The sequence below is a fragment of the Oryctolagus cuniculus genome, chromosome 5 (genome assembly GCF_964237555.1).
Source record: "Oryctolagus cuniculus chromosome 5, mOryCun1.1, whole genome shotgun sequence".
Classification (NCBI taxonomy): Eukaryota; Metazoa; Chordata; class Mammalia; order Lagomorpha; family Leporidae; genus Oryctolagus; species Oryctolagus cuniculus.
The window spans coordinates 107,187,096-107,215,068 of record NC_091436.1 but is presented as its reverse complement, the minus strand read 5'-3'; the positions used below and the strand labels follow the sequence as shown (position 1 = coordinate 107,215,068).

At 37.1% G+C, this 27,973-nt stretch overlaps 1 protein-coding gene across 3 annotated transcripts in view; it reads right to left on the bottom strand.

Annotated features, from left to right (window-relative positions):
* Positions 1-27,973, bottom strand: part of LOC138849795 (protein eyes shut homolog) — a 339,290-nt gene that overhangs the window by 153,830 nt on the left and 157,487 nt on the right. For all 3 annotated transcript variants that reach the window (XM_070074651.1, XM_070074650.1, XM_070074652.1), the window contains 2 exons: positions 457-1,400; positions 3-116 (listed from right to left, as the gene is read on the bottom strand). In XM_070074651.1, coding sequence (XP_069930752.1) covers positions 3-116; positions 457-1,207 — 865 coding nt within the window. In that variant the 5' untranslated portion in view covers positions 1,208-1,400. The remainder of the gene's footprint in view (positions 1-2; positions 117-456; positions 1,401-27,973) is intronic.

Here is a 27,973-nt window from a genome sequence, read left to right as displayed (position 1 = left end):
ACCTGAAAACTCTTCATCACATTCACAAATGAAACTATTTGCAATAATATTGCTACAGTTCCCATGGAAACAGATATGTGCTTGACATCGGCCAATTATTTCTGAACAATTTCTCCCTATGAAAATAAAATAAAATCAATGTTTCCACAAGATAAAAATGCATTTGCATTGCATTTAAACAATTAATGATGTCAATTCCCCCAATATATTAACAATGAATAATGAACAAAATTTGTTCCTGGTCTCCCATGGGGTGCAGGGCCCCAGTACTTGGGCCATCCTCCACTGTACTCCCGGGCCACAGCAGAGAGCTGGCCTGGAAGAGGGGCAACCGGTACAGAATCCGGCGCCCCGACCGGGACTAGAACCCTGTGTGCCAGTGCCGCAAGGTGGAGGATTAGCCTAGTGAGCCGCGGCACCGGCCAAATTTGTGAGTTTTTTAAAAGATAAACTTACCTGTAAATGGTGGGTTACAGATACATTCATATCCATGCTTATTCCATTCTCCTCTTCTACTAATGCAACTGCCGTTATTTTTACATGGCTTATAATAACATACATCAAGTTCTTCACAGTATTTTCCAGAATATGGAGTTTGACATTGACAGCTGTATGACTTGTTCCAAATATTACTAAGGCATTTACCATGTCCAGAACAGAATTCTACACCTAGGGTTTCCTGGCAAAACTGCTGTTTCACTGTTACATTTAGTCGAAGTCCCAGTTGACACAGTGATGGACCACTTGTCACTACTGAGATAAAATAATGTGTTCCAACATCCAGCCACTGAGAATTAACTGTTTGCATGCCTTTCAGCTTGTAATCGAAAAGTAGTTGATCTTCAATCATGGTGTTTTGCAGACAATCAATGAATAGTGCTTCAGAAGCATTCATCAAATTTAATTCTAGAGATTGAAGAGATGATTCTGTAGAAATTACTAGGATGTCCCCAAACTGAATTTGCAAAGGACAAATCTGGGGAATGACTTGAAAGTCTAATGTATTCATTTTAACGTTTGTATCCAAAGCCCAACATTCTCTGTAGAAGTCCACACAGATATTTTCTGTTAGTGTCCAATTCACCACATACAATGAGGGTTGTGGGTGCCATTCTTGCACTAATAGCTGCTTGCATGTTGTTTTTCCATTTACAAAAGAGGTGTAGAGAACCACTAGACTCAGAACTGAGATTGATCTGTTGGTCATGTTGGACCAATTTTCCTTTATAGTCTATCACAAGAATGTCTTAAAGAGTTGCTTCAAAATGGTCTTTGAGTATTACTGGAAATTTCCAAGCAGAGCTGTTGTTCAGAGATTCCTGGGAGATGGCTTTTTTTTTTCCCAATATGCAAGTAGCTGTGATGAAAGTGGAATTTTATCTTGAGTATTTTAAATACTCCTTTGAATAGAAAAATAGACAGTGTTAGTAAACTTTTTACTGAACTACTCAATGAAATAGAAAACATTTAATTCTTTTCTTATACCAAACTAGAGTAAACACTCTAAGGAGAGTGTGACCAGAATCTGGGGACTTACATTGGTAAACAAATACAGGAAAACATGGCATAGATCTGTTGATCTGTTTCAGCTTTGCAAACTCATCCCCTTATGAAAAGCTTTGGCTTCAAGACACTATAAGCCAACAACTTACTGCAGTCTCTTGAGGGCTCTCTTTACACCATCAATCTATCTGAAGCAGCAACAGCCACAATTTCTATTTTCTGAGCTTTCGATTTTGTTTAGGTAAGTGTGCTCCACCTCTAATTAGTTCTAGAAAAACACTTCAAAACAAACAAACAAAAACAATAAACATGTTTTACATAAAATGTTCATGTAAAATTTTCATGCAAACATAAGCTTTAAAATGCCAGTTTGTGACAAGCATGTTTCTCCCAATTGCAATCCAGGTGATAAGGGTAACACACACCTAATAGACTCAGGAAGTTCTGCTGCGGAAATAATGCGAGAGTGACAGGCAAAGAGGAAGAAGAAAGCATGAAGTGAAGTACTGAAAGGACTATAAATAGAAGCATATGGTTATACATCTCTCTTTAACCACTGACTGGCAGTTTGAAAAGCGGAGCCAGAGCATCATTTCTCTAGGAGGGCATCTGTGCTTCCAGAAGACAGAAGATGAAAAGGAATTCTGAGATTTAATATATTGCCTGTTCCTGTCAATTATTGATGAACTTCTTTGTATAAACCGCACTAATATTTGATTAGCAGTACAATAATATAATGTATATGAATGAAATTGACATTTTGAGATTTTATTATCATTTATAGCCCTTGTCATTATTCCTTCAAAACAGTTGTGTTTCTCCTTTCTACTTGTTGAATTATTTATTTAGTGGAGGATTATGCCTGTGACTATAAAGTAACTTGAAAGTGTGTTATGGCAAAAATTTTTTAAAAAAAGGAAGGAATAGGAAGGAAGGGAGGGAGGGAGGGAAGAACAGAGAATAGGTAGGGAGTATTATTGTGGATTTAAAATTGTACATATTAAATACATGAAATCTGTTCTCTTTCTATATATTTTAATAAATCAAGAAATAAACTGTCAAGTTCACAAGAAAAGTCAAATTCTGAGAGTAAAGGTATATGAGGATGATGACAAACAGGCTCCTTGACGCTCAGTTATGTTTTGCATTTATTCTATCTCCTTAGGCAACAAGAGCTTCCATCCCCTCCACTTTCATGGGGGTGCACTGGGGAAAATACAACACGTCTTTATGTGGAAATTCTGGAGATTAAATTATACTATGTAAGTATAAACCATTCATTCAATAAAAGGTAACTGATAGTTTTGTACCTATTTTCACTGAGGAAATGTTATAACTTGAATTCAAATTCAGATTTGTCAGATTCCTAATTCCAACATTTTGTACTATACAATGTATATCAATTAAATATTATTTAAATAAATTATTTATGTCATTATATTATATGATTAACTTGGTAATTCATATTAAGTATTTATGATAAATCTAATATCCTTATGGATAATCTAGATATCATGGAAATAAAAATTGAGCATACATAATCTCTTTAAAATTCAATTCTGGGTATTATCAATCTATAAAATGTAATTCAGGGGCCAGTTGTTGCACAGCTGGTTAAGATGCCATGTGAGACTTGGGCATATTGGAGTACCTGTTATAGTCCCAACTGTTCCACTTCCCATCCAGCTTTCTGCTAATGCACCTGGAAAGGTAGTAGATGATGGCCCAAATACTTGGGTCCCTGCCACCAACATGGAAGACCGGGATGCAGTTATTATTGCCATCTTGGGAGTGAACCAGCAGATAGAAGTTCTTTCTGTGTGTGTAACTCAGACTTTCAAATAAATAAAAATAAAGAAATAATTTTTAAAAAGAAATATAGAAAGCTATAAAATATGTAGTAGGGACATTTAATCCAATCTAGGAAACAAGATTTAACTTCAGATGCTAAAACTGAATCATCTGAAAAAATTCCCAAGCAAGAGTATTCCAGGAGAAAACTTCTATCCAGGATTTTTGAGGGAATATTGACATGGAAAGCTTAAAGAAAGTAAGAGAAGTAAAGCTTCCAGTTCCAGATAGATAAGGAATTATGAAGAAAGACACGTTCTTGATTTAGAGAGATTATATCAATAAGAGACAGGTATTATAAGAAAAGTAACATGATTTATCTGAGAACTATGGGAAAATCTTGAATATTTCTGTCGCTCCCCGTCTTCGTGGAGGAGCGACACAGGACCCTGCGCTGTTCTTTTGTCTGCTCGGCCCTCCCCGGGTTTGCTGCTGGTTCTTCCCGGGTTGGCTACCGTCCCTTCCACCTCCGTGGAAGGGCGGTTCCCCCTGCCACTTTCCCCACTTCTGCGGGGGAGCGCACACTGCTGGCCGGTTCTCTCGGGGGCTGCACAGGTGTTCCTTCAGATAGATGTTCCCGGTGCATGTTGTCTCTCTCCTCCTTTATAGTCCTCTTCCACCAATCCCAACTCTGCTACCCACACGCCGAGTACGCTGCTCTCCTCCAATCAGGAGCAGGTCCTACAGTTTATTGGTTGAACTGGAGGCAGCTGTGTAGAAGCTGTTTCTCCCTTCTCTGCGCCATATTGTGGGAGAGCAGATGCATAGAATAAGTCTTAATTCCAGTAATTTAGTCTAGTCCGAGTTGCTCCCAGTTGCTCCCCACAATTTCAAGTAGTGCAATAACATGGGAGGGTGTTTATTTTAATGATATTATTCCGGTTGCAGGGTAAAAACATACTGGTGAGTGCAATGCCTATGCAAATATAACAAACACTGGTGGAGTGTGAAAATACTAAGATAGTAGGATTATAGGATATTGACAGGTATTGATCTAAGGGATAAGAAAGAAATGGGATGACTAGATGGTGAGAAACAGGATGGCAAGGAAGAGGGCCATATCCAAATCTCTTACATATACATTTATGTAAGAGATTTGGATATATATATATATATATATATATTCAGCCTGTTTAAATCATGAGGAAAATGATGCATAGAAGATTGTAAAGAAAAACAGAAGAAGATAAACTGCAGTGGATATAGTATAGGGCAGGGTGAAGGATAAGGAAGGTGATTACAGACTGTTAATGTTGTGACTTTGGTGGCAAAAAGTTGAAGAAATTACTTTGAAGGATCATCTGTTTTCTCTGTGAAATAGGAGACAATTTATGAAGATGTAGAGTTTGATGGAAAATGGATAGGAAATATTTGAAATGAACAGTGAAGACATTGTGAAGAGAATGTTAATTGAGGAAAACTGGAAGAATCATGAAGCAATATTAAAATACTTTTGTGCTTGTGTGTCACAAACATACAGTAGTGCCAACCTGCACAGGTGTGCTATTTCCCCAGAAGCCTAGTTGAAAAAGATACAAAAAAATCAAATAGTAAATGTGTGTACCCAGAGAACCATATTTTTATTTTCACGTGTAAATGCTAGGAAATAAATTACATTTGCATTGATGCAAAACTAGGTTGGTGTGACATTTTTAGATGGCTGCAGATGTGAGCTTGCAGTACTGTGGGGCTAATCCTGTACTTCTCAAAATTCGATGGATCCCTAATTATTGTGCAATTGTATTTTCAAAGGGAAAGTAGCTTGATGCATTGCATTTCTGCCTCATGGAAATTTAAATAAATGAAAATAGCATCCAGAAAAAAAAACTGCCATTTAAAAAAAAATTCTGTGAGGTCAATTTGCATCTATACATAGTGAATAGGAAATGCTTTGAATTTTATTGGAAACTAGAATAGTGTATAAATATATATATATATATCACATATGGATAAGTTTGAATAAGGTGCTGTCATTTGGAATAAAAAGGTGAGAACAATTACATTTACTTTTACTTAAATTGACACCTTTCAAACTCTAGCCAAAAAAGCGAGTCCAAATGGTATTAGTCTTACTTGCAAATATATAAGAATGTTTATAATGTGTTTAGGAGTTGGGATCGGGTAGTAGGGTAGTATTTTCATTCCATGCAATACAATGCCTACTATTTTACAAATTCTAGAGCTTAGAACCCTCCCTAGTACCCCACCTTACCCCCGCCATCAGATCTAGAGACTATGATGGGAATCATTCATAGCATTGCAGATACTTAAAATGATATCAAATGATATCATTGCTTGGTTTCTATGCTACCAGGATTGTATTCCACAAGATGGTTACTGTGTAATTTCGAATGATGAGCGCTGTATGACTTACTTTAGCTTTGTAATTAGATTAGCCTAGTAATTAAAGTCCAACTTAAATTCGGTGGTTTAGGAAACATAAATAATATTTCTCTGATTCAAATATAAAAATCATCTTAAATGATCTGTTTAAAAACTAAAATATAGATTTAAATATTTTTGCAAAAAATGAATGATTCAATTATAAAATGCTTGTCTATTAATCACTCAGTTAAAGATAACTGAGTGAGGATTCGAAATAATGTATGTGACTAATTTTTTATATTAAGATTTATTTGTTTATTTGAAAGGCAGAGTTACAGAGAAGCAGAGGCAGAGAGACAGAGAGAGAAAGAGAGAGGGAGCGGGAGCGAGAGAGAGGTTTTCTATCCACTGGTTCACTCCCCAGGTGGTCGCAGTGGCTGGAGCTGTGCCAATCTGAAGCTAGGAGCCAAGAACTTCCTCTAGGTATTCCATGTGGGTGCAGGGGCCCAAGGACTTGGACCATCTTCTACTGCGTTCCCAGGCCAAAGCAGAGAGCTAGATTGGAAGTGAAGCAGCCAGAACACAAACTGGCACCCATATGGGATGCTGACACTGCATGTTGCGGCTTTACTGGCTATGCCACGACACCGGCCCTTATGTGACTAATTTTTACTTATGCTCGAAACAAAATAATAAGAATTAGGAAGCTCCTAATGATTCTGCAGTTAAGTGTGTATTCTAGGGGTCTTTGTCATTTTACTCCCCACAATGAAGGATGACCTCCCCAGCAAACAGCTTTTTTATTTCTAGGCATTTTGTGTTTCACTGTTCAAACATATGCAAAAAGGAAATATATATGTTAAGTGAATAAAATCAAGAGATAGAAAAATGTTCTAGAGTTTTATGCCTGCATTCTAGAAGATATACAACTGATTTTCCACAGCAAATATTAGACTTAAATGGCAGGAATTAAATGAAAATGCGGGTTTTTGAAATGTCATTGTAGCTACTAGCAGTGTGAAGGATAAAAATTCTAGAAAGAAGTCCAGAAAAGAGCCAAAATGGTAACTTTTTAAGTTAATAGTGAGATAGAAGCAGTGGAGAAGACACAACAAATTTAAAAAGAAAATATTTGTAATGCGGTTACCAATAGGTCATGGGATTTACCAAAGTGATAGGTGAAAAATGTAAAAGATACAGATTTTGAGAGCAATCATATTCAATGGGTGGCATATTGCCTAGTGGCTAAGACACCCACATCCCACATGCGACTGCCGTTCAATACCCTCCTCTGACTCTTGACTCCATCTTCTAGCTAATTTGGACCCTGGGAGACAGCTATAATGGCTCAAGTAACTGAGTCCCTGCCACTCACATGGGAAAGTTGGATTGAGTCTAGCAACTAGCACCAGCCCCATTGCTGGCATTTGGGTGGCGAACCTATAGAATCTCTCTCTCTCTCTCTCTCTCTCTCTCTCTCTCTGTCTCTCTTTGCCTCTCTTCGTCACTCCAAAACTAAACCAAAAATAAATATTTTTTAAAGAAAAAAAGAACTGTAATATTCAAAATTAAGGTGAAAGAAGATATTTCAAGCTAACTTTTTCTTTTGTTATGGAAAACAAAGGAGAAAATAATTTTTAGTTACTGCTTGCAAAAACTATGAAATCAGTTTACCAAATTTGATGATCACAGTATCATTGGTAACCTTGGTAACTAGAATTGACTGACATTATAGGACCAGATGGATTTGAATGTTACAGTGAGTTTATAAGAGTTAAGAGAGAAAAATTATATAAAGACAACTCTTGGGGAAAAAAAAAGAGAGTCACCAAAGTAAAATAAAGATGACACTTAAAATGTCAATTTCTACAGAAAGCTCTGTTCAAACTAAGAATTCAAGACTGGGCATCCCTTTCATGTGCCTGTAAATCATGATATGCTTCTGAATGTTTTGATAAGAAATAATGTGAAAATGCACCTTCATCCTATTCCTGGATAATCATCTTATTTCTATCCCTTGGCTTTGTCTAGTTCAAATGGAATACATAATCAGATATGGAGTGAATGTAGAGAAAGGGGATGAGTCACTGATGTTAGGGGTTGGAGTGAATCACAAGATAGTCTGAATCTCACAGACGAGCTGAAGGATGCTGTGCATCACAGGGTGAGGCTCAGGAGCAAGAGGAAGTCTGAATTTTGTTTTCCTCATTATTCAGGTACCTAAAATTGTATAATTTTATAGCAGTTTTCCAGCATGCCTAAATTATTAGAGAATAAATTTAGTCTGTAATATTTTGTTAATTTTGTCACTGTAAATTTTCCTTTTTGCCATTTAATTAAAATATTTCAAGTAATACAGAAAATCCTTGTAAGAGATCAGAAAGAATACAAAACTTTAATCATTTATAATACTTTGTTATTTTCACTTTATTGATAAATATTATTTATGCACATATGCACATATATATACTAATTTTTGAAATTTACTGCAAAAATATGGGAGTATCTCTTTCAGTCACTGACTTCATGTATTTGGATATATTCTGAGAACTGGAAAAGCTGGGTCATACAGTAAATCTAGTTTTATTTTTTGAGAAATCTCCATGCTGTGTGTACTGAGTTGCATTCCCACCAACAGTGCATTTGGTTTTCATTTCACAGACCCTTACCAGCATTTGCAATTTTTTTAAAAATAATAACCACAATACTGGAGTCCAATGATACTCCACTGTGTTCATTTACATTTCCCTAGGACAAGTGATACTGAACAGTTTTTCTCTTTTTTTAGTTGGCTATTTGTATTTCTTTTGAAAAAAATATCTGTAATTGTTTAAAAAATATCCAAAAAATAGGCCTCAGAGCTGGCCTTGTAGTGTAGAAATCTAAGCCTCTGCCTATGCCATATGGATGCCAGTTCAAATCCCAGCTGCTCCACTCCCGATCCAGCTCCCTGCTAATGCACCAGTAAAGCAGTGGACGATGGCCCAACTACTTGGACCTATGGGGGAGACCTGGAAGAAACTCCTGGCTCCTGGCTTCAGCCTGTCTCAGTCTGGCTCTTTGTGGCCATTTGAGGAGTGATCCAGCGGATGGAAGATTCTCTCTCTCTCTCTCTCTCTCTCTCTCTCCATTTCTGTCTTTCAAATGAATTTGAAAAAGGCCTCAAATTTTCAATAGCTAGAATTAAAAAGCATTTATATAGAAATTTAGTTTGAGATAAAATAAAATGGATTTCTGTAAATAACCTAAAGTAGATTATTTGTGTTAGTATCACACATCTGTGTGTATTTATGCATATAGGATAGACATTCAAAAGTTTGTGAAAATGTATATTATCATTTAAATCCACTTTCCATGCACTATCTGAAGACCCCTCATATATCAGTGTGTAACCTTCATCACAACATGTGTATTCACAACATGATTGCCATCATCATTCCTGTTCTCATTTTGTAGACATGAAAATGAGAATTTCAATTATTACAAGATTTCATTATCTAGTTCTTTCAAAATCAAATGATCCATATGTAATAGAGATAATATATATTCTGCTTTACTTTACAGTTTATTCTCCTTTTTAGTCACATTTAATTTAGAGTAAAATATGATTTTTAAGCTTTTCTTTCCAATTAGGTGAAATTTCCTTTCCACTGTTTATGTTTTAGCTTCCATACAAAATGTTCTTTGCTAAAATAGTGACATTTTGCAGTGATTTACATAGCAAATATGTATATTAAAAGCCAAAGGTTAAATCCTAATGTGGTAAAAAACATTTTGAAGCTAAAGCAAATGTTGCCGTTTTAGGCATGGATGCTTTTTTTTTTAAAGATTTATTTATTTATCTATTTATTTGAAAATGGAGTGGCAGAGGTTGGGAAGAGAGGGAGTGAAACTTTTCTATTACCTCTTTCACTCCCTAAATGATCAAAATGGCTGGGGATACTTCAGGCTGAAGCAGAAGACCAGAACTCCATCTAGGTCTTCCACATGGGTGGCAGGAGCCCGAGAAATTGGGTCATTATTCAACATTCCATTGTTGGGATGAGCCATCATTTATCCATTCACCTGCTAAAAGACACCTAGAATGCTTTCAAGTTTCCACAATTGTGGATAATGTTCCTATGAAAATTAATAGCTTTGTGATGTTTTATAAAATTAAACAAACTCTTATCATATGTTCAAACAATTGCAAACCATATTATGGTTGTGATTGCCCAAAGGAGATGAAAACTATTTGCACACAAAAATCTGCGTACAGATTTTTGTTACATTAACTTTTTAAATATATGTCTTTTTCTTAAATTTTAGAAGAGTTTTAAATTTACTGAATTATTACAAAGACAGTATAGTATTCTCACATATAACACGTAATTCACTTTCCACTTTTTTCTTAAAAAAAGGTTTATTTATTCTTTATGTGAAAGATAGAGTTACAGAGAGGAGAGCCAGAGAGAGTGAGGGACCTCTTCTATTAATCTTTCTATTAATTTCTGTTAATTTTGCTGCTCACAATAGATTATAAGAGAAATTATAGACCCTGTTTTTCAGATGAAGAAATTATGTTATTTCTCCAATGTATTAGTAGTGAAAAATTGAGAAGTTGAGATTCATCTCAAAGACTAGAATAGCCACGACAATAGTGAATACCAATAGCAAAAAAGCTGGGGAATTCACTCTTCTGATTTCGAGGCTTACGATAAACCAACAATAATTAATGCAATATGGTATATAAAATAATGTATATGCATAAGTCAGCTGAACAGATTATAGCCCAGAGGTACCCTCACAACTATTTCTGACCATTTTTGCAATGAAGCAATTGTAACTCAAAGGCAAAAGGAGAGTTTTTCAATCATTGCTCTTGGGAAAATTGGAAACCTACATGTTAAAAATGAGCAAATATATGAACATTATTACTCCTTTCATAAAATGAATCATTATTAAATAAAATACATATATAAATTTCATATATGTTAAAAATCAAAGTGGCCCTGGGCTTGGCAATATGTTTTTTGGTATAACACTAGAAACATAAATCATGAAACAAAATGAAATTTTTGACTATTAAAACTGTGATTTTCTGGAAGAGATTAACAGAAAATATTAGCAAACTACATAGCTGATAAAGGATTTGTTTTTAAATTGTCAATAATACCCATTTTAAAATATGGGTAATATCTAGCAAGCACCTCATGAAGTAATATGTACAGATGGTAAATCATCATAAGAAAAGGTGCTCCTGTAATTTCTCATTAGGATTTTACAAATGAAATTGCCAGTGAGATGCACTAAACATCTATTTGAAAAGCTAAAATCCAGAGAACTCACAATGCTAAATATTGGTAAGAAGTGAAATAATGGGAAGTCTTGTTGATTGCTGGTAGAATGAAAAAAAAAAAAAAACATACTGTCACTTTGGAGAACAGATCAGCAATTTCTTGCAGAATTAAATACCATCTTAACATATTACCAAGAATACAGTCTGGAAATGAAATGAGGAAAAAAAAAAAAAAAGAGTAACTTTAAAGAGGTGAAGTATGACAACACTAGCTCAAGCCACGTCATCAAGGTTAGCATGGGCAGCGATCAATCATATTCAATATGATGTGATATCAATGGTACTTCAGAGTTTTCATTCTTTAAGCAAAGAAGATTAATTGTGCAGTCTTTCTCCTCCAAACATATTTGGCTTGCACAAGAGGAAAACATTCAATAAATCACAATTGAGGGATATTATACAAAATACCTGGCCAATACAGCTCAAAAGAAGGCAAGTCTAAGAAGCCACAGTCAGGATGACTTGGAGGAGAGCTAACAGCCATATGTAACGTGGAAAAGAAAAAGGGCATAAGACAAATGCGAGGAATTCTGAATAAAGAACTGTCTTACTAATTACTATTCTTAGTAAGTATACTAATATTCATTTACTAATTATGACAAATATATAATACCAATGTGAGATATTAAAAATGATGAAAACTTGGAGCTGGTTTTGTGATACAGCACATTGAGCTGCTGCCTGCAACACTGGCATCCCTTATGGATGCAGGTTTGAGTCCCAGTTGCTCAGCTTCTGATCCAGCTCCCTGGTAATGACCTGGGCAGGCAGTGCAAGATGACTCAAGTGCATGGGTCTCTGCCACCCCCATGGAGGCCTGATGGTGTTCCAGGCTCCTGACTTCAACCTGGTCCAGCTCTGGTCATTGCAGACATTTTAGAAATGAATTGGCTAGCTGGAGCCACTGCTCACTAGGCTAATCCTCTGCCTGTGGCGATGGCACCCCGGGTTACAGTCCCAGCCTGGGCGCCGGATTCTGTCCTGTTGCTCCTCTTCCAGACCAGCTCTCTGCTGTGGCCTGGGAAGGCAGTGGAGGATGGCCCAGGTCCTTGGGCCCTGCACCTGCTTGGGAGACCAGGAGGAAGCACCTGTCTCCTGGCTTCTGATTGGTGCAGCGCACCAGCCTTAGCGGCCACTTGGAGGGGGTAAACCAACGGAAAAAGGAAGACCTTTCTCTCTGTCTCTCTCTTGTCTCTCTCTCTCTCTCACTGTCTAACTCTGCCTATCCAAAAAAAAAAAAAAAAAAAAAAAAGAAAGAAAGAAATGAATTGGCTTATGGAAGATCTCTCTTTCTCTGTCTCTCCTTCTCTCTCTATAACCTTGCCTTTCAAATAAATAAGTAAAACTTAAATAGAAATGGTAGAAACTGGGGGCCAGTGGTGTGGAAGAGTATATTAAGCTTCTGCCTACAGTGCCAGCATCCTATATAGGCACCAATTCCAGTTCTGGCTGTTCCACTTCTGATCCAGCTCCCTGCTAATGCACCTGGAAAAGCAGTGGAAGATGGCCAAAGTGCATGAGCTCCTTCCGCCCATATGGGGCACCCAGGCAATGTTCTTGGCTCCAGGCCCAGCCCTCGCCATTGCAGCAGAATTTGAAAATGTTTTGAGTATTCAGACTATTTGAATTGTTTGAGTTAATTACTATTTTTTAAATTGGATATATGTGGCAAAGTCTACCAGATTTCATCAATAATTTTATCAAACTCATTAGTCCAATATATATTATCAAATATATCTGATAGCTCAAATTATAAAGTCTATATTAAGGAATCTAAGACAAACAAAATATGGTTGCTTTTGAAATTAGGTATCATTATTTTGAAAGAAAGTGATTGGCTTGAATGTCCAAGTTTCTAACATCCACTCCTTCCAATTTTCCTTTATACACTTACTATAATGATGATTAGAGGATTTAAATGTATTTTTTTTATTTAATGTCCTCTATCTCAGTGGTCCTGAAACTATATAAGGGTAGAAAATGTAATCACTTCACCAAGGTAATCTCAGAATCTAATAGGATTCTTGGCATATAACAGAGGATTATTATATTTTTATTTTATAAATAGTCAAAAATAAAGTGATTTAGTGATAATTTAACTCATGCTTTTGTCATTAAGTGAGCTTACTGCTCAGTTTGGGCAAAATTTAGTTTTAAATTTCCAGTGGATATTTTCTTGATGAAAATCTCTACTATAATATTTGTAATAACTTTGTTGGATCTCAATATCATTTTATACTTTTTGTTTAGCAACTAGAAAAATGTTATTCAAAAATATTCCATGATTTAGGAAGTATAAATCTATCAGCTCAGCTTTAGATTTTACTATACTTGAACTATATTTTACTATACGTGAATTTTATAGAGTAATTTTCTGGTGTAGTGAAAATAAGGACCTATTCTTCCTCTGTGACCAATTATGTGACTCTATAGTAATAGGACATCTTAACCATAAATTTAAATGACAAATTAGTGAACATATTTGAGGGCATTACCCCTAGTTCCTCTGACAGATACGCACATATTTATGCATCAAAATACATGCAAGTGTACATTTTAAGAATTTCTATCCATATCTGCATCCAAAATATATTCTTATTTTTATTATCTATTTTGCATATGCTATATAAAATACAATCATTTCTGAAACTATTGAATATGTATTTCACTTAATTTTATCTTTTCTTGTATTTCTACATATCATCTTTTTTTGCAGGTATTCTCTAAAGTAAAATGCACTTTGAAAATTTTTATAACAGCACTTTCCACATTTTATGAATAATTGTTTCTAACCTTTCCCTAGATCCTCTATTTATGAAAAACTTGGCGTAAAATTTAATTATAATGGATCATAAAATAGCAAAACATGAAAAATCAAAGTTAAGATATTACATTAATAACTGCATAAGGGACAGCTGTTTTGTCTAGTAGCTGAGAAGCCTGAAGCTCTTATCAAATTTGATTCTAATCTCTGGCTCCTGACTGCAGGTCATGTTGGTATACATCTTGGGACGCAGTCGTTATGGCTTGAGTAACTGCTTTCCAATGACATATATATGTGGGTTAATTTGACTGAGTTCTCAGCTCCTAGCTTCAGCCTGGGCCACCCCAGGAAGTTGGGGAGCATGTACATGCTTGCTCATTCTCTCTCTCTCTCTCTCTCTCTCTCTCTCTCTCAAATAAACATACTATTAAAAAGTAAACATCTACAAGAATTTGGGGGCCAAGACTGACTTTGTATGTTGCAGCATGTCATGTCTTCTGTAACTAGGAATGATAGGCAGAGGCAGATATTCTGAATATTATCCTAATGTGGCAGGACTACACAATATCCTATGATACAATAGTGATTTTACGGCAACAGAGGAAGTTTCAAGATGTAACTGTGGCCAAAAGAATAGTGTGTAGCAAATAATATGCACCAATGCATTTTAAAGTATATTAATCTAGTAAGTGTCAATATAATGATTCAATATAAAATTATAATAATTTCTAAAGGTTAAAATGCCCCTACCTAGATAATGAACAAAAAACTAAATTTCAGTCAGAAATGGATTTCCCTTGTAAATGCACACTTTTTACTTGTAAAGTATTATACAAGAAAAAGTGTTTAAGTGCCATTCATAGCTCCATTAACTCCATCACCAACAAGCATTAAATACTTATAGTTAAGATATTGCCAAAGTTAGGAAAATAAACATAGATTACAAAGATAGAAATCTGATCAGAAGGTGTTTCCAGTCTTAAATTTTAAGTATATGACGTTTTATTTTCTAAATATGCTAAAACTTATTAATCACTTACTTTTCAAAACAATTTCATACATTAGATAAAGTGGCATTTTGTTTTGTTTTAGAATAGAGAAAGAAACACAAAGGAAAAATTTAGTTGTTGATGTCAGAGCCCATTTTCATTTACCAGGAAATAATAATTATCTAATCTTCATAAGCACCTGAAAGTTTTCTAGTTGGGTTCAGTGAACCACGTGGTCATAGCGCCAGAAGACAATGTGTGTACTAGAGATCACAGGTGAAATTATGTTTAAAATATGGCAGCCTGCTTTCCGGTTCATAGACAGCCTCTTCTCCTAGTGCACATATATGGTGGAAAGACACAGAATTAGAAGGACATTGTGAGTCATCAAGTTCAACTTCGTGTTCTGTATAGTAATTTCTTTAATAACATCTTTGAGATACATGCAAACCTCCCATTTGGAAAACATGTTTTCTCATAATGTAGGCTGTTCTTGATTTATCAATATAATTTTCATACACCTGCCATTGAACAATAAAAAACATTCTTATAAATTTTATATAACAAGCCAGTTATTGGTGGTGATTTATCATATAGTAGCAAGTATTAGTTTCCTTTATGTTAGTATTTGTTCTTGAGAATTCTAGCCTCATTTACCTGTTCATGTAACCCTCAGGATTATAATCAGCTATAAAACTAAAAAATAGAAATTATATTAGATGCTAAATAATGGCCAAATCAAAGTTAATGGCACTAAGGGGTATAAATTTAGCCCAATGATGGTGTTTAGGAGTTGGAAGCTTTCAGATTTTCTCAATGTACCTTGCATGTTCAATTTATATAACATGTATTGTGGGGAGCAACTGAGACTAGACTAAGTTACTGGAATTAAGACTTATTCTATGCATCTGCTCTCCCACAATATGGCGCTGGGGAGGAGTAAACTTCTACGCAGCTGCCTCTCGCCAATTTGACTGATAAGCTGCAGGAGCTGATCCTGCTCCTGATTGGAGGAGAGCAGCATGCTCGGCGTGTGGGTAGCAGAGTTGGGATTGGTGGAAGAGGACTATAAAGGAGGAGAGAGACAACATGCACCAGGAACATCTGAAGGAACACCTGAGCAGCCCCCAAGAGAGCCGGCCAGCAGTGTGCCGCCCCTCCACGAAAGCGGGGAAAGTGGCAGGGGGAGCCACCCCTCCACGGAGGTGGAGGGGTCGGCAGCCAACCCGGGAAGGACCAGCAGCAAACCCAGAAGGGCCGAGCAGACAAAAGAACAGTGCAGGGTCCTGTGTCATTCCTCCGCAAACAGGGGAGCGACAATGTATCTCAGCTCCAAGTTGGGAATCTACTCATGACATTGACTCATGACCCAAACTTAGCCCATGGTCTGTTTTTTTTTTTTATTTTTTTAAGGTGGAGAGATAGACATAATTGTTGCAGAATAAGACTCTCTAAAAATCCCTCCCCAGAAACATCACATGAACAAGGTAGTAACTTTATTTAGGCATGATCAAGGGTCCTGTTGGGCCAAAGAAGACATGTGACAAATCTCAGTGCTTGGTTATACTGTAATAATGAAAAAAATGCATTTCGGAGAGCAGGAATGATAGTTTTACATTTCATATTTTAGCACTCCCTCAACATCAAGAAACACAATTCAGAGAGAAATGCTGTCACCTGGGGTAAGTGATGAAAGTAAGCATAAAACTGCTTTGAGACTGCCTTTGAGCCACTACTACTATTGTGATTTCAACTACCCACTGCCAGTATGGTTACCTGAGTGATCCTTTTAGCACTCTGTGGAAGTGATAATAACAACTCCAGATACAGTGAAATGAGAGCCAAACCAACTCCTGGCCCTACAGGTTGCTATGGAGACCCATACACCTCTTCTGCATCTGAAAGGAGCACCTTATAACTTCCACTGCCACTGCTATGAATTGCTGTGGAAGAAAGTATAGGGACTACAGTATAGTATCCAACTGGAACTAAAGCCAATGTAGCATGCAAAAAAGACAGTTAAATGGCAATCTTCAGAAAAAAAAAAAAAAAACCCTCTTTGTTAAAGCTAATCATGAAAAGTGATAACAAAAATTTTTATGCCAATTATGCAAATATCAATGCAGGAGTATGTGAAATATGAAAAAGCAGACAATATAATATCTCAAAGGAACATAAGAATGCTTAGTAATAGACTCAAAAGAAAAAGAACATTATGAAATATGTGCTAAAGAATTAGATAGAATGATTATAAATTATGCTCTAAGATATATAAGTAAATACAGAGGGACAATTGAAAGAAATCAGGAAAACAATAAATCAATGAGGAATTCAGGAAAGGGATAGAGGTCTTGAAAAAGAACAAATCACAAAGCTGAACCAGGGGGTGGAGCCAAGATGGCGGAATAGTGAGGGCGTGCACCGATAGTCCGGGAAAATTTAGTTTAATAAAAGTGGAGTTACGGTAGCCTCAGAAAAAGGATCAGGAAAAAATTGCAGAGGAAACTCTTCCGGATCTAGTGGCTGTGACTCGAAGGATCTACTGGGAGAGCAAGGTCACCCACTGCACGGAAGCCGAGCCGCGGGAGCCGCAGGGTCTGCACACCAGTGCGGGAAGGGGAGTGGATGTGACACAGACGATCAGCGGGGAGAACAGGGACGCCCAGGGCTCCGAGTCCAAACATCAGCGCTGGAAGGGGAGGTGAGCTCAGTAACCCAAGACATTGGTGGGGAAATGGCAGTCAGAAGGGGAGTCAGAGGGGAGCAGGAAAGTTCACCAGACTGACTACAGGAGAGAAGGAAAAAAAAAAAAAAAAAGGTGTGGGGGGGTACTGGTACATAGGAGTTTTCTCTCCACCAACCTTGCAAAGGCGAGCAACAGACAAAGAGCAGGCCCCACTCTGGATATACATAACAACAGGGTAGAGCTAAGGAACTGAGGCACTACAATTCAGTAGCCTAGGCAACCCAGTGGGAGTCCGCAGGAGAAACTGAGCCCACACAGACTCTTTGGGTAGAAGCCAGAAATCAGAAGCTAAATACCATCAATTCTGCTCAGCCCTGTGGTATTAATTGTCTCCTGAATAAAAATAAATAAATAAATAAATAAATAAATAAATAAAAAGAGAGAGATTTACCACGCATAACCTGAGGGTGTCACCTTTGCACATCCATAACCCGGAAGAACCAAGCAGAGCTCTCAGGCCACACCCATCTCAAGCCTCCAAGGCTCCTCTAACAGCACACAGTCCACTTAACACAGACACAGTATAAAAAAAAAAAAAAAAAAAAAAAAAACTCACAGTGAGGGAAGAAGAATTAACAATGCCAAGCAACAAGCACAAAAATCGAGGGAACAAGATCAACGATGACACTATGACACCTCCAAGTAAACAAAACACCCCAAGCCAAGATTATGAAGATGATGAGATAGAAGAAATGCAAGATACAGATTTCAAAACATTTATGATAAGAACATTTAGAAGTTTTCAAAAGCAAATCCTTGAACTACAGAAATCCTTATTGGACAGGATTGAAAATCTCTCTCGTGAAAATAAAATTTTAAGGAAGAATCAAAATGAAATGCAGAAACTAGTAGAATAGGAAAGTGTGATAGCGAAGAGAAATCAAAATGAAATGAAGAGCTCAATGGATCAAATGACAAACACATCGGAAAGTCTAAAAAACAGGGTCAGTGAAACAGAAGAGAGAATATCAGACTTAGAAGACAGAGCACAGGAAAACATACAGTCAAACCAAAGAAAAGAAGAGGAAATTAGAAATCTAAGAAATATCGTTGGGAATCTACAGGATACTATTAAAAAGCCAACATTCAGGTCCTAGGAGTTCCCGAAGGCATGGAGAGAGAGAAAGGATTAGAAGGCCTTTTTAGTGAGATACTAGCAGAGAACTTTCTGGGTTTGGAGAAGGACAGAGACATCCTAGTACAGGAAGCTCATAGAACCCCCAGTAAACATGACCAAAAGAGATCCTCACCATGACACGTTGTAATTAAACTCACCACAGTGAAACATAAAGAAAAGATCCTAAAATGTGCAAGAGAGAAAAGTCAGATTACTCTCAGAGGCTCTCCAATTAGACTCAAAGCAGACTTCTCATCAGAAACTCTACAGGCTAGGAGGGAATGGCGAGACATAGCACAGGTGCTAAGAGAGAAAAATTGCCAGCCCCGAATATTATACCCTGCTAAGCTCTCATTTGTGAATGAAGGTTAAATAAAGACCTTTCATAGCAAACAGAAATTGAAAGAGTTTGCCGCCACTTGTCCAGCCCTGCAAAAGATACTTAAAGATGTGCTACACTCAGAAACACAGAAACACGGCCATCAATATGAAAGAAGGTGAAAGAAGAAAACCTACCAGTAAAAGAGCATAGGAAGCTCAAAGCATATACTAGAAATTATCTCCGGGCAAATGGCAGAGCAAAGTCACTATGTATCAATAGTCACATTAAACGTTAATGGACTTAACTCTTCAGTTAAAAGACACTGATTGGCTGATTGGCTTAAGGAACAAAACCCAACTATTTGTTGCCTACAAGAAACACATCTCTCTAACAAAGATGCAAGCAGACTGAAAGTGAAAGGTTGGAAAAAGATATTCCATGCCAACATAAACCAAAGAAAAGCAGGTGTAGCCATATTAATATCAGACAAAACAAACTTTAATACAAAAACTGTTAAGAGAGACAAACAGGAGCACTATATAATGATTAAGGCTTCAATTCAACAGGAAGATGTAACTATTATAAATGTATATGCACCTAATTACAGGGCACCAGTCTATTTAAAAGATATGTAAAGGGACTTAAAGGGAGACTTAGATTCCAATACAATAATACTGGGGGACTTCAATACTCCACTCTCAGAAATAGACAGAACATCCGGAAAGAAGATCAACAAGGAAACAGCAGATTTAATCGACACTATTGCCCAAATGGATCTAACAGATATCTACAGAACTTTCAATCCTACATCTACAGACTTCACATTCTTCTCAGCAGTGCATGGAACCTTCTCTAGGATTGATCATATACTAGGCCATAAAGCAAGTCTCAGCAAATTTAAAAGAATTAGAATCATACCATGCAGCTTCTCAGACCACAGTGGAATGAAGCTGGAAATTAGCAACTCAGGAAACCCTAGAGCGTACACAAACACATGGAGACTGAACAACATGCTCCTGAATGAACACTGGGTCATTCAAGAAATCAAAAGAGAAATCAGAAACTTTCTGGAAGTAAATGAGGATAACAGCACAACATATCAAAACTTATGGGATACAGCAAAAGCAGTATTGAGAGGCAAGTTTATAGCAATAGGCACCTATATCAAGAAATTGGAAAGGCACCAAATAAATGAGCTTTCAGCACATCTCAAGGAACTAGAAAAAATGAAGCAAACAAGACCCAAATCTATTAGGAGAAGAGAAATAATTAAAATCAAAGAAAAAATTAACAGGATTGAATCCAAAAAACATTACAAAAAATCAGTCAAGCGAAGAGCTGGTTTTTTGAAAAAATAAACAGAATTGACACCCCAACTAACTAAAAAAAGAAAAGACCCAAATCAATAAAATCAGAGATGAAAAAGGAAATGTAACAACAGACACCACAGAAATAAAAAGAATCATCAGAAATTACTACAAAGAGTTGTATGCCAGCAAGCAGGGAAACCTATCAGAAATGGATAGATTCCTGGACACATGCAACCTACCTAAATTGAACCAGGAAGACATCGAAAACCTAAATAGACCCATAAATGAAACAGAAATTGAAACAGTAATAAAGTCCCTCCCAACAAAGAAAAGCCCAGGACCAGATGGATTCACTGCTGAATTCTACAAGACATTTAAGAAGAACTAATTCCATTTCTTCTCAAACTATTCAGAACAATCGAAAAAGATGGAATCCTCCCAAATTCTTTCTATGAAGCCAGCATCACCTTAATCCCTAAGCCAGAGAAAGATGCAGCATTGAAAGAAAATTACAGACCAATATCCCTGATGAACATAGACGCAAAAATTCTCAATAAAATTCTCGCCAATAGAATACAACAACACATCAAAAAAATCATCCACCCAGACCAACTGGGATTTATCCCTGGTATGCAAGGATGGTTCAACATTCACAAATCAATCAATGTGATTCACCACATTAACAGACTGCAGAAGAAAAACCATATGATTATCTCAATAGCTGCCAAGAAAGCATTCGATAAAATTCAACACCCTTTCATGATGAAAACTCTAAGCAAATTGGGTATAGAAGGAACATTCCTCAATATAATCAAAGCAATATATGAAAAACCCACGGTCAGCATCCTATTGAATGGGGAAAATTTGGAAGTATTTCCACTGAGATCTGGCACCAGACAGGGATGCCCACTCTCACCACTGCTATTTAACATAGTTCTGGAAGTTTTAGCCAGAGCCATCAGACAAGAAAAAGAAATTAAATAATACAAATTGAGAAGGAAGAAGTCAAATTATCCCTCTTTACAGATGATTGATTCTTTACTTTGAGGATCCAAAGAACTCTACTAAGAGACTATTGGAACTCATAGAGGAGTTTGGCAAAGTGGCAGGATATAAAATCAATGCACAAAAATCAACAGCCTTTGTATACACAAGCAATGCCATGGCTGAGAAAGAACTGCTAAGATCAACCCCATTCACAATAGCTACAAAAACAATCAAATACCTTGGAATAAACTTAACCAAGGACGTTAAAGATCTCTACGATGAGAATTACAAAAACTTAGAGAAAGAAATAGAAGAGGACACCAAAAAATGGAAAATTCTTCCATGCTCATGGATTGGAATAATCAACATCATCAAAATGTCCATTCTGCCAAAAGCAATGTATAGATTCAATGCAATCCCTATCAAGATACCAAAGACATTCTTCTCAGACCTGGAAAAAATTATGCTGAAATTCATATGGAGGCACAAGAGACCTCGAATAGCTAAAGCAATCTTGTACAACAAAAACAAAGCTGGAGGCATCACAATACCAGATTTCAGGACATACTACAGGGCAGTTGTAATCAAAACAGCATGGTACTGGTACAGAAACAGAGGGATAGACCAATGGAACAGAATTGAAACACCAGAAATCAATCCAAACATCTACAGCCAACTCATGTTTGATCAAGGATCTAAAACCAATTCCTGGAGTAAGGACAGTCTATTCAATACATGGTGCTGGGAAAACTGGATTTCCACGTGCAGAATCATGAAGCAAGACCCCTACCTTACACCTTACACAAAAATCCACTCAACATGGATTAAAGACCTAAATCTACAACCTGACACCATCAAGTTATTAGAGAACATTGGAGAAACCCTTCAAGATATTGGCACAGGCATAGAGATTCTGGAAAAGACCCGGGAGGCACAGGCAGTCAAAGCCAAAATTAACATTTGGGATTGCATCAAATTGAGAAGTTTCTGTACTGAAAAAGTAATAGTCAGGAGAGTGAAGAGACAACTGACAGAATGGGAAAAATATTTGCAAACTATGCAACAGATAAAGGGTTAATAACCAGAATCTACAAAGAGATCAAGAACTCCACAAAAACAAAACCAACAACCCACTTAAGAGATGGGCCAAGGACCTCAATAGACATTTTTCAAAAGAGGAAATCCAAATGGCCAACAGGCACATGAAAAAATGTTCAAGGTCACCAGCAATCAGGGAAATGCAAATCAAAACCACAATGAGGTTTCACCTCACCCTGGTTAGAATGGCTCACATACAGAAATCTACCAACAACAGATGCTGGCGAGGATGTGGGGAAAAAGGGACACTAACCCACTGTTGGTGGGAATGCAAACTGGTCAAGCCACTATGGAAGTCAGTCTGGAGATTCCTCAGAAACCTGAAGATAACCCTACCGTTCAACCCAGCCATCCCACTCCTTGGAGTTTTCCCAAAGGAATTTAAATTGGCAAAAAAAAAGTGGTCTGCACCCTAATGTTTATTGCAGGTCAATTCACAATAGCCAAGACCTGGAGCCAACTTAAATGCCCATCAACAGTAGACTGGATAAAGAAATTATGGGATATGTACTCTTTAGAATACTACACCGCAGTAAAAAACAATGAAATCCAGTCATTTGCAACAAAATGGAGGAATCTGGAACGCATCATGCTGAGTGAAATAAGTCAGTCCCAAAAGGACAAATATCATATGTTCTCCCTGATCGGTGACAACTGACTGAACACCAAAAAGGAAACCTGTTGAAGTGAAATGTACACTATGAGAAACGGTGATTTGATCAGCATAGCCCTGACTGTTAATGAACAACTTAATACGTTATCCCCCTTAGTATTTTTTTTTTGTCTGTTCTACTTAATAATACTGGTTTAATTCTGTAATTGATACACAGTTATTCTTAAGTGTTGAAATTTAACTGACAAGTGATCCCTGTTAAATATTAGAATGGAAATAAGAATGGGAAGAGATGTACAATTTGGGACGTGCTCAAGCTGACTTGCCCCAAACAGTAGAGTTAGAAACATACCAGGGGATTCCAATTCAATCCCATCAAGGTGGCATGTACCAATGCCATCTCACTAGTCCAAGTGATCAATTTCTGTTCACAATTGATCATAATGAAAGAATCAAAGGGATCACATAAACAATCTAGTGCCTGCTGATACTTACCGTTAGAATAAATAAAGGGGAGAGCGATCCAACAAGGGAATCGAGATACTCAGCAGACTCATAGAATGGCAGATGTCCTAAACAGCACTCTGGCCTCAGAATCAGCCCTAAAGGCATTCGGATCCGGCTGAAAAGCCCGTGAGAGTATTTCAGGCGTGGAAAGCCAAGACACTCTTGCAAAAAAAAAAAAAAAAAAAAAAAAAAAACACCTAAATGTAATATCTCTGTGAGTGAGATCCCAGTGGAAAGAACAGGTCTTCAAAGAAGGAGGTACCTTTCCTGAAGGGAGGAGAGAACCTCCACTTTGACTATGACCTTCTTCTGTATATAAAAAAAATTGAAAATGAATCTTGATAAGAATGGAAGGGGAGAGAGAGTGGGAAAGGGGAGGGTTGCGGGTGGGAGGGAAGTCACGGGGTGGGGGGAGCCAATGTAATTCATAATCTGTACTTTGGAAATCTATATTCATTAAATAAAAGTTAAAAAAAAAGAAGCTGAACCAGAAAAAAAAGGAACAAATCACATATCTTGTAAATGACGAAATAACTATATCAAATATAAATAAAATTGAAAGCATCACCAGTAGACAAGATCAAGGCAAAGAAATGTCTGAACTTACCAAATTTTCTGAGACATCCCACTGACACCAAAAAGAAACATAATTAATAATAAAGACAACTTCTGAGATCTTTGGAGCACCATTAAACAAACAAATATTCAAATTGTTGGAATTTATGAGGATGAAAAGCAGAAAGATGCTTAAAATCTACTTAATGGCAAAATAACTGAAGACTTCTTCAATCTAGAGAAATATATGGGCACCCAATCCAGTAGGTATTCAGAAGCCAAACAGATATGACCAAAAAGATCATTATTGTGAGACAGGATAGTTAAACTTTCAAAAGAATGACAAGAATGATACATAGAACCATGGAACAAAACAATGATTCCAGAAATCAATCCAAACATCTACAGCCAACTGAGCTTTGACAATGGTATCAAATGCATACACTAGAGAAAGGACAATCTCTTTAAGGAATGGTGCTAGAAAACATGAATATTCCTATGCAGAAGAATGAAGCTTAAACCCCACCTCTCATGCTATACAGAAATCAAAATAGATCAAAGATATAAATGTAAAAGTTGATACTACTAGAAGAAAACAAAGGAGAAATATTTCAGTACACTGGCAAAGACAACATTTTTTTTTTTGGTTAAGACTTCAAAAGCATAGGCAATAAAAACCGAAACTAAACAAGTAAGATTATATCAAAGCAAAATGTTTCTGTCTAGCAAAAGGAAAAATTAACAGAGTGAAGAGACAGTTAACAAAATGGTAGAAATATTTACTTATAAACTATACAACTGACAAAGGTTTACTATCTAGAATACAAAAACAGAAGGGTCAATGAAAGGATTAATTATGAGTGCCAAATAAGGTCAGAATTTAAAAATTCTAGTATTTCATAGCACAATGGGCTTACTTTAGTTCACAACAATGTATTATTCTGTGTACAGAACTAGAAGAAAACAAGTTGTAGCCTCTAAACACAGATTAAATTTAAGAATATGGAGGCATTGGTTGCCTAGTTTGACGGGTAAACACTGTGTATACATGCTGAAATGCATTGTATACATATTTCAATGTATAAACTGAATATATTGTATCCCATGAAAATATACTAAATAATCAACAAATTTTGAAAAAAAATCTTAAAAAAATAACAATAATCAGCAGAGTTAATGAATAGATAGACTATACAATGGGAAAATATTTGCAAACTTGACATCTAATAAGGTGTTCATTTCAAAAACGTATGAAGTATTAATACAACTCAATGCTACACTACTTTATTTTTAAAATGGCCAAAATCCTAACAGATATGTCTCAAAAAAGTGATACAAGTAGCCAACATGTATATTTTAAAAAAATGCACAACTTAATCAGGGAAATGTGAATCAAAACTACATTTAGAGGCCAGTTCACACCTCTCTGAATGTCAGTTATTGAAGATATTTATATAGATAAAGATCCTCCATCTGCTGTTTGCTCCATAAATTCCCTCAACAGCTAGAGCTAGGACAGACTTCACTCAGGAACCAAGGACTCAGTCTGTGTATCCACACAGATGACAGGAACCCAAGTATTTGAACTATCATTTCTGCCTTCCAGGGTATTCATTAGCAGAATGCTGGATTAAAAAGAACTGTGGTAGGAGGGGCCGGCACCGGCGCCATGGCTCACTGGGTTAATCTTCCGCCTGCAGCGCCGGCATCCCATATGGGCGCCGGATTCTGTCCCGGTTGCTCCTCTTCCAGTCCAGCTCTCTGCTGTGGCCTAGGAAGGAAGTGGAGGATGGCCCAAGTGCTTGGGCCCTGAACCCGCATGGGAGACCAGGAGAAGCACCTGGCTCCTGGCTTTGGATCAGCACAGTGCTGGCAGTAGTGGCCATTTGGGGGGTGAACCAACAGAAGAAAGATCTTTTTCTCTGTCTTTATCTCTGTCTATAATTATACCTGGCAGATAAATTAAAAAGGAACTGTGTGGCTGGCGCTGCAGCTCAACAGGCTAATCCTCTGCCTGCAGCACCGGCACGCTGGGTTCTAGTCCCGGTCGGGGTGCCAGATTCTGTCCCAGTTGCTCCTCTTCCAGGCCAGCTCTCTGCTGTGGCCCAGGAGTACAATGGATTATGGCCCAAATGCTTTGTCCCTGCACCCTCATGGGAGACCAGGAGAAGCACCTGGCTCCTGCCTTCGGACCAGCGCCATAAGCCGGCCACAGCGCGCTGGCCGCAGCGGCCATTGGAGGGTGAACCAACGGCAAAGGAATACATTTCTCTCTCTCTCTCTCTCTCACTGTCCACTCTGCCTGTCACAAAAAAAAAAAAAAAAAAAAAAAAAAGGAACTGTGGTAGGACTAAAATTTTGAGACTCTCTGATATGGGATGTGGACAGGATAAGTGTCAGCGGGAATCTGCAGAAAGGAAATGTAATCTAATACCATCATTATGAAAAACAGTATGAAGATTCTTCAAAAACTGAAAACAGAACTACCAATATTTCCATCAATTCTGATAATTGTGTGTGGGTATCCAACAGCAATTAATCTTCATCTCTGTATTTATTCTATCACCATTCATAAAACCCAAATATGAAATCCTCCTAAGTGTACATTAATAGATGAATGGATACAGAAAAAAAAATGACAGGTGCAAAAAGGAATACCACTCAGTTGTGAAGAAAACCAAAATCCTTTCATTGGTGATGGCATGGATGAACTTGTAGGTCATGACATGAAATAAGCTAGGCACAGAGAGACAAATATCACATGATCTTACTTCATAAGAATGTGTCATCTAAAATAAGCTATCTCATTAGGAGTTGAATATAGAGTGGCAGTTTACAGAAGCTGAAGTAGATGGGAGAGAGAGGATTTATGTTATTCAAATGATATATCATTGCAATTAAATATAAAAATATTTAAGAAAATAAACCTTTTCATAATAGGCCAATACATAAAAAGATTTAAAAAGTAAGTGATTCCCTGGGAATGGAGTTAGAAGTCAGATAGGGAAGATAGGTGTTTGGGGGCTGGGAAATAGAGAATAATTACAAGCATTACTTCATCCATTAGATGGCAAAAGAGTTCTAAGATAGTTCTAATGGTTGCAAATCTCTGAACAAAGTAGAAAGTGTTGGATTGTACACTTTCCATGGTAAACTACATATGTGTTATTATTTCAGTGAAGCATTTTAAAGGACTTTATTTATTTATTTGAAAGAGTTACAGAGAGAAAGAGGGAGAGAGAAAGAGATCTTCATCTGCTAGTTCACTCCCCAGCTGGCCAAAACAGCAAGGGCTGGACCAGGCTGAAGCCAGGACCCGGATCTTCATCTGGGTCTCTCACATGGGTGGTAGAGGCATACTTGAGCCATATTCTGGGTCCTTTTCTCAGACCATTAGCAGTGGAGCAACAGACATATGAGCCAAAGCCTATATAGAATGCCATTACCACAGGCAGTGGTTGTACCCACTACTCCACAATGTTGGTCCCAGTAAAACATTAAAAAAAAAAGATTTATTTATTTATTTATTTATTTGAAAGGCAGAGTTACAGAAAGAGAAGGAGAGGCAGAGAGAGCTTTTCCATCCACTGGTTCACTCTCCAAATGGCCACAATGACTGGTCTAGGCCAATCCAGAGCCAGGAGCCAGAAGCTCCTTCTGGGTCTCCCACTTGGTTGCACGTGCCCAAGAGCTTTCCGAGGCTTTGCTAGGTTCATTGGCAAGGAGCTGGATGAGAAGTGGAGCAACTGGGACTTGAACTGGAGCCCACATGGCTCTACAGTGCTGGCACCCCCAGTAAAACATTAAAAAAAAATTTTTTTCAGAACACTGTCATGTCTACAAGTTTAAGCATTGAATATGGTTGTTCTTTAGCTACATCCACATTGTTGTATTAGTGCATCACTGAAAATCCTAACTTATTTATTATCCATACATAAGTAGAAAGTT